Source organism: Mauremys mutica, chromosome 9, assembly GCF_020497125.1.
Source record: "Mauremys mutica isolate MM-2020 ecotype Southern chromosome 9, ASM2049712v1, whole genome shotgun sequence".
In the NCBI taxonomy this organism is placed as follows: Eukaryota; Metazoa; Chordata; order Testudines; family Geoemydidae; genus Mauremys; species Mauremys mutica.
Genome location: NC_059080.1, coordinates 70,714,997 through 70,729,058, shown reverse-complemented (window position 1 = coordinate 70,729,058; position 14,062 = coordinate 70,714,997). Strand labels below are relative to the sequence as shown.

General features: G+C 43.7%; 1 protein-coding gene across 3 annotated transcripts in view; it reads right to left on the bottom strand.

Annotated features, from left to right (window-relative positions):
- COL4A3 (collagen type IV alpha 3 chain) overlaps positions 1-14,062 on the bottom strand; it is a 120,228-nt gene that overhangs the window by 67,248 nt on the left and 38,918 nt on the right. For all 3 annotated transcript variants that reach the window (XM_045031181.1, XM_045031180.1, XM_045031182.1), the window contains 10 exons: positions 13,565-13,609; positions 13,060-13,104; positions 12,768-12,830; positions 11,262-11,315; positions 10,363-10,389; positions 8,578-8,655; positions 5,914-5,976; positions 5,313-5,348; positions 5,152-5,193; positions 153-230 (listed from right to left, as the gene is read on the bottom strand). In XM_045031181.1, the coding sequence (XP_044887116.1) occupies positions 153-230; positions 5,152-5,193; positions 5,313-5,348; positions 5,914-5,976; positions 8,578-8,655; positions 10,363-10,389; positions 11,262-11,315; positions 12,768-12,830; positions 13,060-13,104; positions 13,565-13,609 (531 nt within the window). The remainder of the gene's footprint in view (positions 1-152; positions 231-5,151; positions 5,194-5,312; positions 5,349-5,913; positions 5,977-8,577; positions 8,656-10,362; positions 10,390-11,261; positions 11,316-12,767; positions 12,831-13,059; positions 13,105-13,564; positions 13,610-14,062) is intronic.

The window sequence follows — 14,062 nt, the reverse complement described above, 5'->3', positions numbered from 1 at the left end:
GAGAAAATAGAACAAACATAAAATATCAAAAGCATAAATACTGAGAAACTTCTGTCTTGTGAGCCAGAGCAAAGCAACTGTACATATGACCCGCAGCAAATGTGGCCCAAGGTAAAACACACAAGTTAGTTTATAAATGATTATTTTACTACCTTCATATTATCTGGTCCGCTTAATGTCACAATAACTGTTCCTGGAAGCCCAGGGGGTCCTGTTGATCCAGGATCACCCTGAAAATAAAAAGAAAGATGATTCAAATAAAGTTAATACTCTGCATTCAAAATCCCTGAAATCTGATTTCCAAATTAAATCAATTTGCACGATAATGGTTATTTATTCACCCACCCCTCCACTTAAAAAGGCACACAAAAAGTATATGACTTTGAATGCTATTTCTATCTTTTCTACATGCAGAAGAATAGTGATGTGTATGCTTATTTACATTACAGTGCCTAAAAAATAGCTCACAGATATAACTGTTGTTTCCAATGCAGTTTTTACAAAACCGAAATAGCATCATTTTCTCCCTAATCGTTTTTTAAAGAATCTCTCCTCATAGCAGTTGGAGTTCTTCTCCCACTCTGACGAAGTTAACCTGTCAGTAAAGTACATAGTCCCTTTGCTAAATTCTTTTCAAGATTGCAGCCTATTATAATACAGATAGATGCTTGTAATAGATTGCTGCCTGACACAATCGGCTTTCACGTTTGACCTAAAATGTTGGAATTTTAGTGCACTCTTTCACTGAGGGCTGCTGAGAAGAGAAAAAATCCTAAAAACCGTCAACAGTCATTTTAAAACAGCCATTCACATGTTATTTTGCATATGTTATCAGTAACAATTTACAACAAATATAGTAATGTCTTCTGTGAGGCTAGCTAGCTAGAATTTGGAAGAGTCAAGTTCACCTGAGGTCATCAGTTCCATTTATAGGAATTTAGCCAAGACAATTTCAATAAATATGTTTACCAGCTAGGTGATTACATAAAAACGGCTACTCACCTTCTCGTAACTGTTGTTCTTCGAGATGTGTTGTTCATGTCCATTCCAACCAGGTGTGTGTACGCCAACCGGAAGATTTTTCCCTTATCTGCGTCCATAGGGTCAGCCTGGGCCAATATAGTGCCCCGTCGACCCCCCACCCCCTCAGTTCCTTCTTGCCAGCTACTCCGACAGAGGTGTAGGAGGATGGGTATTGGAATGGACATGAACAACACATCTCGAAGAACAACAGTTACAAGAAGGTGAGTAACCATTTTTTCTTCTTTGAGTGCTTGTTCATGTCCATTCCAACCAGGTGACTCACAAGCCAAAGTTCTGGAGGTAGGGTCGGAGTCATCCACTGACTGGAGCATGGCTCGTCCAAAGGCTGCATCGTCTCTGGCCTGCTTTGTGATTGCATAGTGCGTTGTAAACGCGTGTATCGAGGACCACGTCGCTGCTCTGCAGATCTTCTGGGTGGGGACCTGCGCCAGGAATGCAGCTGAGGAGGTCTGAGCCCTGGCGGAGTGAGCGGTGATTGGCAGAGCTGGCACCTTCGCTAGGCCGTAACACTCCCGAATGCAAGCTGTGATCCACCACGAGATGCACTGGGATGAGACGGGGGGGCCCTTCATCCTGTCTGCCACCGCTATGAATAACTGATGGACTTTTGGAACGGCTTAGTTCTCTCTGTATAGAAGGACAGTGCTCTGTTGATATCCAATGAGTGAAGCCTTCGCTCCCTGTCGCAGGAATGTGGCTTAGGATAAAAACACTATGAGGAAGATGTCCTGGTTCATGTGAAAGTGGGAGACAACTTTAGGGAGAAATGCCGGGTGTGGTCGGAGCTGAACCTTGTCCTTATGAAATACTGTGTAAGGGGGCTCAGATGTAAGTGCCATGAGCTCTGACACTCTCCTAGCTGAGGTTATTGCCACCAGGAATGCCAGCCTGGAAGAGAGATAAAGGAGGGACCATGTCACCATTGGCTCAAATGGGGGGCCAGTAAGTCTGGCGAGGAGCAGGTTAAGGTCCCAGGTTGGAACAGACTGATGATTTTGCAGGTAGAGCCTGCTGAGGCCTTTGAGGAAACGGGTAACAATAGGGTTCACGAAGACTGAGAAACTGCCTGCGCACGGCTGGAAGGCAGAGATAGCGGCCAAGTGGACCCTTATTGATGACAAGGACAGAGCCTGTTTAAGATGGAGGATGTAGTCTAGTATGAAAGGGACCGGGGCAAACATCGGTGACTGATGGTGCTGCTCCAACCAGAGAGGGAACCTCTTCCACTTGGCAAGGTATGTTGCCCCTGTAGAGAGCTTCCTACTGCCAAGGAGAACTTGTTTGACTTGATCAGAATTGGACAGTTCCATGACATTTAGCCATGGAGCATCCAAGCTGTGAGGTGGAGCGACTCTAGGTTTGGGTGCCGGAGGCGGCCGTGATCCTGCATGATCAGGTTCGGGATCAACGGTAAGGTGACCGGGGTTGCCACAGACATTTCCAGGAGAGATGTGAACCAGTGCTGGCATGGCCATGCCGGAGCTATCAATAGACCCGGTCCCTGTCCCTGTGGGCCTTGAGGACCAGCTTGTGGACCAGCGGTATTGGTGGGAACATGTAGAGCAGACGGTCTCCCCACGGAAGAAGGAAGGCATCCGTGATGGAACCCAGACTGTGATTCATGAAGGAGCGAAACAGTTCACACTTCCTGTGTGTGGCAAACAGGTCTATCTGGGGAAAGCCCCAGAGATGGAAAATTGAGCTCACTACATCCTACTGGAGGGACCACTTGTGGCCGTAAAAAGTTCAGCAGAGGCTGTCCGCCAGCTTGTTCTACATCCTGGGAAGGTATGAAGCCTGCAGGTGTATTGAGTGCTCTACAGAAAAGTACCAGAGGGCTTCCCGGCACAGGGGAGAGGAGCGTGCACCTCCGTTTGTGGATATAAAACATTGCCGTGGTGTTGTCTGTGAGGATTGATACCCATTTGCTTGATATATGGGTTCTGAAAACCTGGCACACCAGACGCACCGCTCTCAGCTCTCTGATGTTGATATGCTGAGCGAGGTCTGCCTAAGACCAGAAGCCCTGAGTTCTGAGGTCTCCCAAATGTGCTCCCCTGCCCAGATCCGAGGCATCTGCCACTAATGAGAGGAATGGCTAGGAGCTGGTGAAAGGTACTCCCACACAAACCACCTGTGGGTCGAGCCACCACAGGAAGGAGTCTAGTACAGGGCGGGGCAGGGTTACAATGCCGTCCAGAGCATCCCAGGCCAGTCGATAAACCAATGCCAGCCATGACCGAAGTGGGTGAAGTCCGAGTCTGGCATGCTGTACTATGTAGGTACACACAGCCATGTGCCCCAGCAGTTTCAAGCAGTTCATTGCTGTAGTCGTAGGGAACTGTCTGAGGCCCCGTATGATGTCCCCTATAGACTGAAATCTAGTTTCTGGGAGGTACGCCCTGGCTTGGGTCGAGTCCAGCACTGTGCCTGTAAATTCCATCCTCTGCACCAGGGACAGAGTGGATTTGGCCTCGTTGAGAAGGAGACCTAGTTCGAAGAAGGTCCTTCTTATGAAGCCAACCTGCTCCTCCACTTGGGATCTGGAGTGGCCTTTGATCAGCCAGTTGTCAAGGTAAGGGAAAACCTGAATCTGGCGCCTGCGCAGGAACGCCACAATGACTGCCATGCATTTGGTGAAAATGCGAGGTGCTGCTGGAGAACCCGATCATCCTCCAAAGCTGGGTTCACTGACGCCCCTGTGACTGCTTCATCTGGTGAGGATGACCAGGAGAGAACTGGCAGCAGACCTTGCTCACTGCCTTCAGTGCTCTTTGGGTCTCTCGGCACGCAGTGTTTGATGGGATGTGGCAGGGCCATTGGAGGTGGGAGCCTCGGTGCTGCGGTTGGTGTGGGAGCCACTAGATCTGGCGGCGCCGACCTTGTTGACACCAGTGGAGTCGGAGCTGAAGCCGTCGTCGGTGCCATTGAAGGAAGGGTTGGTGCCGGAGCTGTTTGTAACAGCGGGGTAGGCACTTTGGTCAGCGGTGCCACTGTAGGTGGTGCCGGCGTTGCTGGCAGTGGAAAAAAAGACGCCAAAACACCGATGCCAACCAGGACCTTAGGCCTGACCCTGGCTCTTGTGGTACACCCAGGGTGTCCAAAAGGGCCATTGGGATGATGGCTGCCACTGCTGTGGCCATGGTGTGCCAAAGCGCTTGCCACAAGAGCGAGCGATGTTCCAGCTAGCCGTCACCAGTGGTAAGAAGGAACTGAGGGGGTGGGGAGTCGGCAGGGCACTATATTGGGCGCCATGAAGGCGTGACTCCAGGGGGCACCCAAACCGACCCTACGGATGCTGCTAAGGGAAAAATCTTCCGGCTGGCGTGCACACAGCATGCACACTCCTAATTGGAATGGACATGAACAAGCACTCAAAGAATTAACATTAATTTCAGTGTACCCAACTCCTGTAATCAGATCTGCACACAGACAAAATATTGCATTCATGAGGACTCCAATGACTAAACTGGGACTCTGCACGGATGAATAGATCCACTTGCCTGGATCCAATTACAAGATTGGGGTCTACGAGACAATATATTTGCTTATAGTCAACTGTAATTTGCATTGAGACACACTTGATCATGGGTGATATAATAGTGAAAGTGACAAAACATCCTATTTTTTATGGTATAACATTGGAGGTTTTCTTGGAAGATATTCTTGGAGTTTCAGATAGCATCATGAAGATGAACACTTAAAAAGGCGGCATCAGAGCATCTAAGAGTGAAGTCTATTATTAGTTTATTTATTATTCAACTCCTTGGCTAGCAGAGGAACAGGATTTCCAAACACTATATGCTAATGTAATGTAAACCACATTTCTGTTTTCTATTAGTAAATACTGATGGCTGCCTCCAAGAAGTTAAGCTTTTTCTTAAACTGTTAGCCTGCTTCTATCTTTCACTGTTATGTGAAAACAGTTTGTCCTTTGATGTCACCTTGTCCCCTACTCTAGTGAAAGTAATCTGCAAAGATTCTCCATTAATATATGTAGCACAAATTATTTTTGCTTCACAGTACTTCCTCTTCAAAAGATTTCACCATAGTAAGAAGAAATCTGAAGCAAAACTTTCTAATGTTATAATTATATTACATAGTTACCTGTATTCCTTTGGTTCCTATGATCTTAATCCCCATGACACCCTACAAAAGAGTTTTTAAAACATTACTTTTTTCTTGTTTTAAAAAGCACCCACAAATAACGAATGAAAAAATGTTACATGAGTTTTAAGAGTTAATTTTTATAGCAAATCTCAAGCTACCTTACGTCCTGGAAGTCCCATTCTCCCTGAAACACCCTAGAGAAAACAAAATTAAATGAAAAGGAAAAAAACAGCACAGTAAAATAGTAGAATTCTCAGTCCTGATATAGAGCCTTATTCAAAGCCCACTGAAGTCAATGGGAGTATTTCCGTTGACTTCAATGGGTTTTGGATCAAGCTTCTAGTGCCAAATTTTCAGCCAGGTCTTGCCATGGTTTATTTTTTGTGCCTGCAATTCATTGTGGATACAAATGTCTGTAGTATGTCTAAACACCTGATTTGCAAGTGCAAACACTATGTGTATAACTAGAATTTAATGCAAATTAAAAAAATATATGTGCAATTATTTAAAGATGCAAAATTATGCCCACACAAATTGAAGCTACTCTTGAAAATCTATACTTTAATTAGCAAACATAAAAAAATAATAAAAACAAATCTGTCAGACACATGAATTTACAGATTTTATAAACTTATGGAATTTTCAAACTATCTATAGGAGTCAGTGGCCCATATTCTTGGGAGATGGGTGCCTAACTCCCTTAGGCTCCTTGGAAACTCCCAGCCTTAAATCATAAAAATATACTGATTTTATACTCACTGAAGATCCCGGAGGGCCTTGTGGTCCAACTAGCCCTTGGACTCCTCGAGGACCCGGTTCACCCTTTATATTAAAAAAGAAATGAGAATAAATTTCCTGATGGTAAAAAAATGCAAGAATATAAATGATCCACTATGCATGGAAATATCTGGGCACGAGAGGGTGAGTTACAGACATAGAAGTAATGTTATCTCTGAATTTCCTTCTTTTCATGTCTCAGTGCAGTGTTATTTAATCCAGGCTTTTGTTTTTAATGTCTTTATATTAATGATAAAAATCATCTTTTAAGTATAGGTTTTTATAACTATGGAACCAAAAACGCTCAATGGAAAAATTACAGTTTTTCCATGGAAATCATTACTGCTATTTCACAAATATTACTTGTTCAAATTTGCGATAAGTTGGGCAGATCCACTTATGAACAAAAGAATTGCCATCCTGGACCAGACCAGTAGTCTTCCTAATAATCCTGAATCCTGTCTGTGAACACAGCCATATCCACAGGAAAGTGCCATAAATCCTTTAGGGTATGTCTACGCTGCAATGTCAGCCCAGAGCTAGTAGAACTTGAGTTAGCAGATCTCGGGTTTGTTAGCCTAGGGCTTGAGCATCTACACTCATTTGTAATCCCAGGCTAGGAATTGTTGGACTCTGGGACCCAACTGGGGCTCCAGGATTTGCACAGCATTATGTGGGCCTTAGTCCAACCACCATTATTACAGACTTCCTAGTGTCCCTCTCAATATGTAGCCACTCTAGCCCTTTGCTAGCAGTATGAAAAAAATCTGACCGTCTACCAAACTTGACTGTCCAGACCACAAAGAAAGTTGGCCCATGGGATTGTGGGATACTTTTGGTGGACTCCCAGAACATGAGTCCAGTGGGACTGCATCTACACTGCAAAGCAATAGGGTTTGAACCCTGGCTCCTGGCTTGACTGAGGCTCAAACTCTTCACCCCTGGAGGTCTTGGTACCCTGGGTCTGTGACCTAGGTTAGTGCAATTTGTACGTAGAGGGAAGAGAGAACAGGCTTTAGCCTGAGATCGAACGCTGAGTTTACCCTGCAGTTTAGACATATCCTCTGTGGACACCAATGGAACAACCACTCAGATGGAACATTTCTTCCTAACTCCATCAGTTACTGGTTGGCTTGTGCCTTGTAACATGAGGCTATACACCTTTGTATACTATTACCATATTCTCTCTATTTATTCTTCTCTCTAAACAGTCAGGATCTTTTCAGTCTCTCTTCATATGGAAATTTCTCTAAGCATTTTTGTTGCCCGTCTCTCTATTTCTAATATATCCCTTCTGAGATTGGGTGACCAGAGTTAAATAAAGTAATCCAGGTTAGAGCATATCTTTGAATCACAGAAAGGCTTGATAATATTTTCAAATCCATTATTTAAGTACCATAACATTTTGTTTGCTTCTTGCCCTCCGCTGCAGACTGAATAAAGGTCTTTATCAAGCTGTCCACAATGTTGTCCAGATGTTCTCCCCCAGTGGTTATTTAATTTAGAAACCATCAATGTATATCAGTAGATCAAATTATTCCATCCAAAGTGCATTCATCAACAATGAATTTTATTTATTATAATGCTGCCTATTCAAGAACCTTTATTAGATAATTTGGAAGTACCCCACACTCTTCTCCAGCTTCAATTACCCTAATTCAGAGGTTCTCAAACTGTGGTCCGCAGACCACCAGCAGTTTGCAAGCTCCATTCAGATGGTCTGCAGATAGTTCCCTCTAAGGTGTGTGCCTGGGTGGCCACACACAAGAGAATGAAGGGCCACCCACCTAATTAGTGGAGCTGCACAGGTGTGGCTCTACTAATTAGGTGCCTGGACCCTGGAGAAGACTCACATGTAAGGTGAGGTGGTGGCCTTGAGGGGAATAGGGGGTTGATAGGAGGGTTCAGTGGGGTGAGAAGAGGGGGTGGGGAAATTTGGAACGTGCAGGGCTGCAGCGGCCAGAGAAAGAGGCGCTTTTCCCCAGCTCCCAGGCTGCGGCTGCCAGGGAGAGACAGCCCTCCTTCCCCGTCTCAGCTCTGTGGCTGCTGTGCAAGGGGAGAGACCCCCCCTTCTCCTTCCCAGCCCAGCTTGGTTGCTGCCATGGTGGGGGAGAGAGGGCACATCCATTGCATTAGAAAGGTACAACTACTGATATTAATATGAGTTGTGCGCTTTTATTTATAGAACAAAAAAAGTTAATATTTAAGTTTTTTTATATAGCGCTTTTATCCAAAGCGCTTTACAATAGTTAGTTAATGGTACAAACAACATTTGGAAAGATCACTGAGTGGTCCACCGAGACCCTCAGCAATTTTCAAGTGGTCCGCAAAAAAAAAAGTTTGAGAACTGCTGCCCTAATTAATGCTGTCTCATCTGCAAATAGTGCCACCTCACTGTTGACCCCCTGTCCCCTATACTTAACTAATATAGTAAACACCACCAGTCCTAGTAAGCAAAACTAACCCCTACTGGCTTGGGGAAATTTGAATTTTGAAAAGGATAAAAAGAATAACTTTATATCTCTCACCTTTATAATATAAACCCAATATCACATTGAAAACTGAAGTTATTTTCTGATTTAAGAACAATAATACATTACTTTTTAAAAAATATATACACAGCACAGCGTAAATTCTTTTAATTACCTGGCGTCCAGGTATTCCTGGTAATCCAGGGTCACCTCTCCCATCATATCCTGGGTCATATCCACTTGCAGGGCACCCCTTGACAATAAGTAATTAAAAAAGCCTCATCAACTGTTATATTATGAAACTTGTTTGTATAACTTGAGGCAATAAAGCTCACAATAGGATATACAGTAGAGAAATCCAACAACAGAAATCTCCTAATGCTGGCTATTGTCTATTATGGACAATTCTACCAAAAAATCCTTATTCAATACATACTACACGATATGTACATATGATCTGTACTTCTTGGTCCTTATGAACCTCCTTCTTTTTAGACCTACACATACTTCCTTCACACACATACTTGGTTTTATCTAACGTTTTCTTTTAATGATATGTTTATTGGATTCTATTACAAGAGTTCTACTATTGGCATTTTGCATAATCTCCAACAGAATACAGAGAGCCTCTTTCTGACCTGATCTGAGTTACACCTGACTTCACTAGAGTTACTGTGGTCTTACACTGGGGCAACTAAGATCAGAATCTGGCCCAAAAGGAATTGCATCATGTAACTGATGGTGTCAAGTTCTCTACATAAGAACAGTTCCTAGAGTAAAACATTCACGCGGGGGCCAAAATCTCTTGTTTTATTTCTTTATATCAAAGTCATCTTTGCTTTATTGTTTATTTATTTGTGTCTTTGTTCCCACCAGGGTAAGAGTGCTGCTAACAGGATGAAAGCAATTCAGACCACATTATCATGGTCATCTCCAAAGTCTTTGTACAACACTGCTGCATTTTAAAAAAAACTGTGAGAACTTCTTAAAGGAAAAAGGTCTGATTCACTGCTGTGTTACTCAGGTTTTCATCCGGTTCAACTGCACTGAAATCAGAGTTACACTGATGTGAAATGAGTATAATGTAGTGAAGAATCAGACCCAAAATATTCAGATTCATGTTGTGTTCAACTGCTTCACTAGTGTACATGAAAGGTGGAGGGCTCAAGGAGCTCCCTTTGATAATCTGTGCAGCAGTCATGCATATTTGCCTGAACTCTGTGGAGTGTGCAGATTGCTATCTCCAGGTAAGTGGGGCTGAAAGACACCTTCAAGGAGGTGCAGCAGGAAAAAAAGTCACGGCCTTGGTCCCTGTGCACAGAAGAGAGTACTGCATTTTCATAAAGCCATGTAGCAGTACGGGCATTCTGCAGGCTACGTGCTTGGGCATTCTGGGAAGAATTCTGCCTCAAGGAAGATTTCTTCCTGTAGCAACCCCTGGGGTGGGCAACACATAGCTGTGTTTAAATGAAACAGAGCCCATATTAACTAGACTCAGCACTTGACTTTTCACAGTAACTCATCTTCATGCCTCATTTCTTCCTGCCCTTGTGGTTAGAATGGTCTTCCTCTTCAAACACACTCTTCTGAAGCTTTCCAAAAATGACCTTCCTGATCATTTCTGAACTCCTTTGATCTGAACTCTTATCCAGTGTCTGCATGGCACTTATAAACTCTTTGGGAGAGGGACCTGGTCCCTGGTGTGTTTGTAAAGAATACTCTTACAACACTCAGTAATAGTAATCACAGAAAATAAGAAATATTGAATTGTAACCAAGGATGAATGTGGCAATCATATACTAGGTTCTGGTGTTAGCTGCATTGCTCTTCTTCTGAGGAAATAAACTCTCTAGCTGCAGTGGCTGAAGATAGCTATTATAGATCTTTTACCAACAGCTGCACAAATTCAAAGTTTTGCTCTTCAATGAATATTCAATACAACATACTGTGAATAACTTACCTTATCTCCTTTGAGGCCATCAATACCCTAGGGACAGTAAAAATAATAAAAAACATATTGTTAAAAAAGGCGACTGGTAACACAGGTGATAAGGGCAGTCAAGATGTTTAGTAGAGGCAAACTTAAGAAAATGACTTATTTTCATGAATTCATGGGTGAGTAACCTTGGCTGGTTCTGATACACAAGGATGAATTTCATGCCTTGTGCACCAGACTTCAATCTCAGAAGAATGGACTACTTGTTGGAAAGTGGCCCAGCCTACCAGCTGGGATTTCAAAATTATTGTAAATTTGATTTGTGCAGCCTGACTCTTTTTGGGGTGTAGGAGGACTTTTTAAAATAGAAAAAGATATATATCTTTAGAGGGATTTTGTGCCAACGACAGTGCTCCATTTTTATTCCTTGTTTATAGTTTACCTTTGATATAATTTCTGTAGAGCAAACCAAGCTCTAGTGGTTAAAGCAAGAATCCTGGGTTCTGCTTCTGTCATTGACTTACCTTAGGTAAGTCACTTAGGTGTACACTTTTAAAGAGTATTTTCTAATGTTGGGTGCCTCCTGTTTTTGGATGCCCAGCTTGAGACACCCAGGGCCTGATATGTAGAAAGTACTGAGCATCCACAACTTCAACCAAAGCCAGCAAGAACTGCAGGTGTCCATCACTTGTGAAGCTCAGAGCCAATGTGTTTCCAATTGGGCCCTCAAAATCAGGTCACTTTTGAAAATGTTCTCTTAACCTTTTCACTGTTTTCCAGCCAGTGGGGATACTAATATAATCCCAACTCACAGGTGTATTGTGGGGCTTAATTAATTAATATATTAACAACCATTTTAAGCTTTAAGGAATTAAGGGCTTTATATGGTAGAAATGCACATTATGTTTAATGTTACCACTTACTGGTTTGCCTGGAGCACCTCCTGGGCCTGAAGGCCCTGGAAATCCTTGTTCACCCTGACAGTAATAAACATTGTAACTGTTACAAAAGCCACTGATGCATTTTCTTTATTTATCCATGATTAACTAGTCCTTTCCTGTGCTCCTAGAGTATTACAGAATATTCAGTTTCCTTTACTGTAAGCATAGATGCAATTTGACTGTTATATTTGGGTGGGCAAAGTGAGCCCAGGCACACATACATACTGAAGCTACTCCCCTGGGTTCACTGGCTGTCTCCCCCCACCTACAGTGGTACCTAGGCTGCCAGTGGTGGGGGGTGGGGTGGGGTGGGGTGGGGGGACGGCATAAAGGGGAAGCCCCAGCTGCTGCTGGCGGCCATCCGGCACTGGCTGCTGCAGCGATGTCGCTGCTCTGGTGCTGCTGCGATTGGCTCCCTGCTGGGGCTGGGGCTGCTGCTGCCCAGGAGACGCCACATGCCGGGGCCCAGGGGACGCCACATGCCGGGGCCCAGGGGACGCCACATGCCGGGGCCCAGGGGACGCCACATGCCGGGGCCCAGGGGACGCCACATGCCGGGGCCCTGCTTCCTCCTGCTCATTCCCATATCCCCTTCTCTTCTCCATCCCCTCCTCCTTCCTCTTCCCTTCTCATCCCCTGCTTCATTCCATCCCCCTTTCCCACTGCCTCTTCTCCTCACACACACACACACACACACCCACACACCCCACCCCTGTGGGCACTCATGGTTGCAGAGGAAAGAGGTAGGCACTAGGACCCAGGAGGCGGTGCCCACCTGCTGATGGAGGGCTGGGAGTACAGGGGAAAAGTGCTGGTGGGGTGGGGGTGGGGGGCAGAAGGGGAAGTGCAGCATAGGAATGACAAATTCACCTTCTCCCCCTACCCCAGGCCGATTAACGCAAGCCCTGCAGGGTAACTCAATGCTCGCAGAAATGGGGGGAGGGGAGCGACGCATGACCCCCCCCATGCCTCCCCTCTATTTGGGGGGGGGGGCAATGCCCCCTGGCACCACCCAAACTACGCCTATGACTGTAAGACTAGATGAAAGCCATTTTGGGGTCAAATAAAATGAAAACTTGAAATAAAGTAATTAACTACAGACTAACTTTTCCTCAGGCTGCATCAGGACTCATACCCATACCAAGAATAGAGGCTCAAAGCACAACACAGAACATAGAATTTCAAACTGCTGGGTGAAATTGCTTATGATTATTCCACTTCCCATTATCCTGCATCTTTGGGGTAGGTAAAACAATATAGAAGACAAAGAAAAGATTGCCACACGAGTACTTGCAATACTTTTGCTTTCCAGGCTATTCTTGTGAACATAATTTCTATCCGATCAATCAGTGAAGTTGCAAGCTGCAACAAAAGAACTCTGCCGTGCATTTGAGAAAATGTTTGAGACTACTTTTGGGCAGTATCCACTGATTTTTAAGCTTAGCTCCCAGCAATCCTCATTGTCATCACATTGTACTTGATCCCTACCTTTGGGCCATTGCATCCTGGAATTCCTGGACCTCCAGGAGGACCAATGTTTCCTGGTTCACCCTAAACAAGTTAAAAATTGACACAGTTTTGTTATTGAACATTTATATTTTCCTGTTACTACACTGAAATAGTTTACGTGGATACAGTATGGTGAATAAGAATTGCTGATACCAAGATTGTTACCTCTAGGTTAATTGATAGAGACAATGCTGATATGGACACTGGGTTGGGGAATACTGAGATGCTGTATAAGTAGAGGACTTGGTTTATCTAGTTTTATTTTACTTACTGGAAGACCTGGGAGCCCTGAAAAACCAGGTAATCCTAGCATTCCCTAATGATACAAAAAGAAACAGAGAAAGAATAATACAAATTAATAGAGTAAAAAAATTATTGCATGCATTTTTCCTATCGGGGATTTTCATTTGACTACTACACTTTACCTAACCAACTATTCCACGGGCACACTTCATATGACTGCAACCTGTTACATGGAGATTAACAGATTTTAAGGCCAGAAGAGACCATTATGATCTAGTCTGACTCCTACATAAAACAGGCCAATACTTCATAAACACACGCATGAAATCTCATATATGCAGCACAGCAAATTGAAAAACAGCAGCTACCATTCTAAAAAAGGAAAAAATGGGAGTTCAGTGCCACATCTTTCAAAAATATAGCAACATGATATGGTGTTTTTATTTGATTTTATAGAAAAGGCAGTTATTAAATCACTTTAATAATAAACAGGATACATAATACATTAAAAGTTTGCTTAAATATATATTTACCCTTTCACCTTTGGGTCCAACTAAACCTATCCGCCCTGGAAAACCCTAAACACCAAACGGAAAAAAAAGCACGTATTAAATCTTTGTGCAATCTTTATAATGCCAAGGTGAGAACATACAACTCATTTATTTTGTTTATTTATATTGTTCACATCTGTGCATTACAGAAATTAACATGAACAAAAATTCACAACAGTCGGCACAAACCCCAGCCTCTACCATTCCCTCTAATTATTCAAAAGGTATTTATCCCATTACAGGCACACAAAAAAACCCAACAAAAACCAACAGTGCTATTCGGGGAGGTGGTCACTGATAGAGTTAAGTCTCAAGTCATTTAGGATTTTATAGACAATAACCAGCACCTTCCATTGCACCCAAAAAGGAACCGAAAGACTGCAGAGGCTAGAATACTGGAGTATGTGTGTTTATACATTACTTTGAGGCCTTAAAGTATAAGTAAACAGAATGCATTACAACAGTCCACCCAAGGGATAG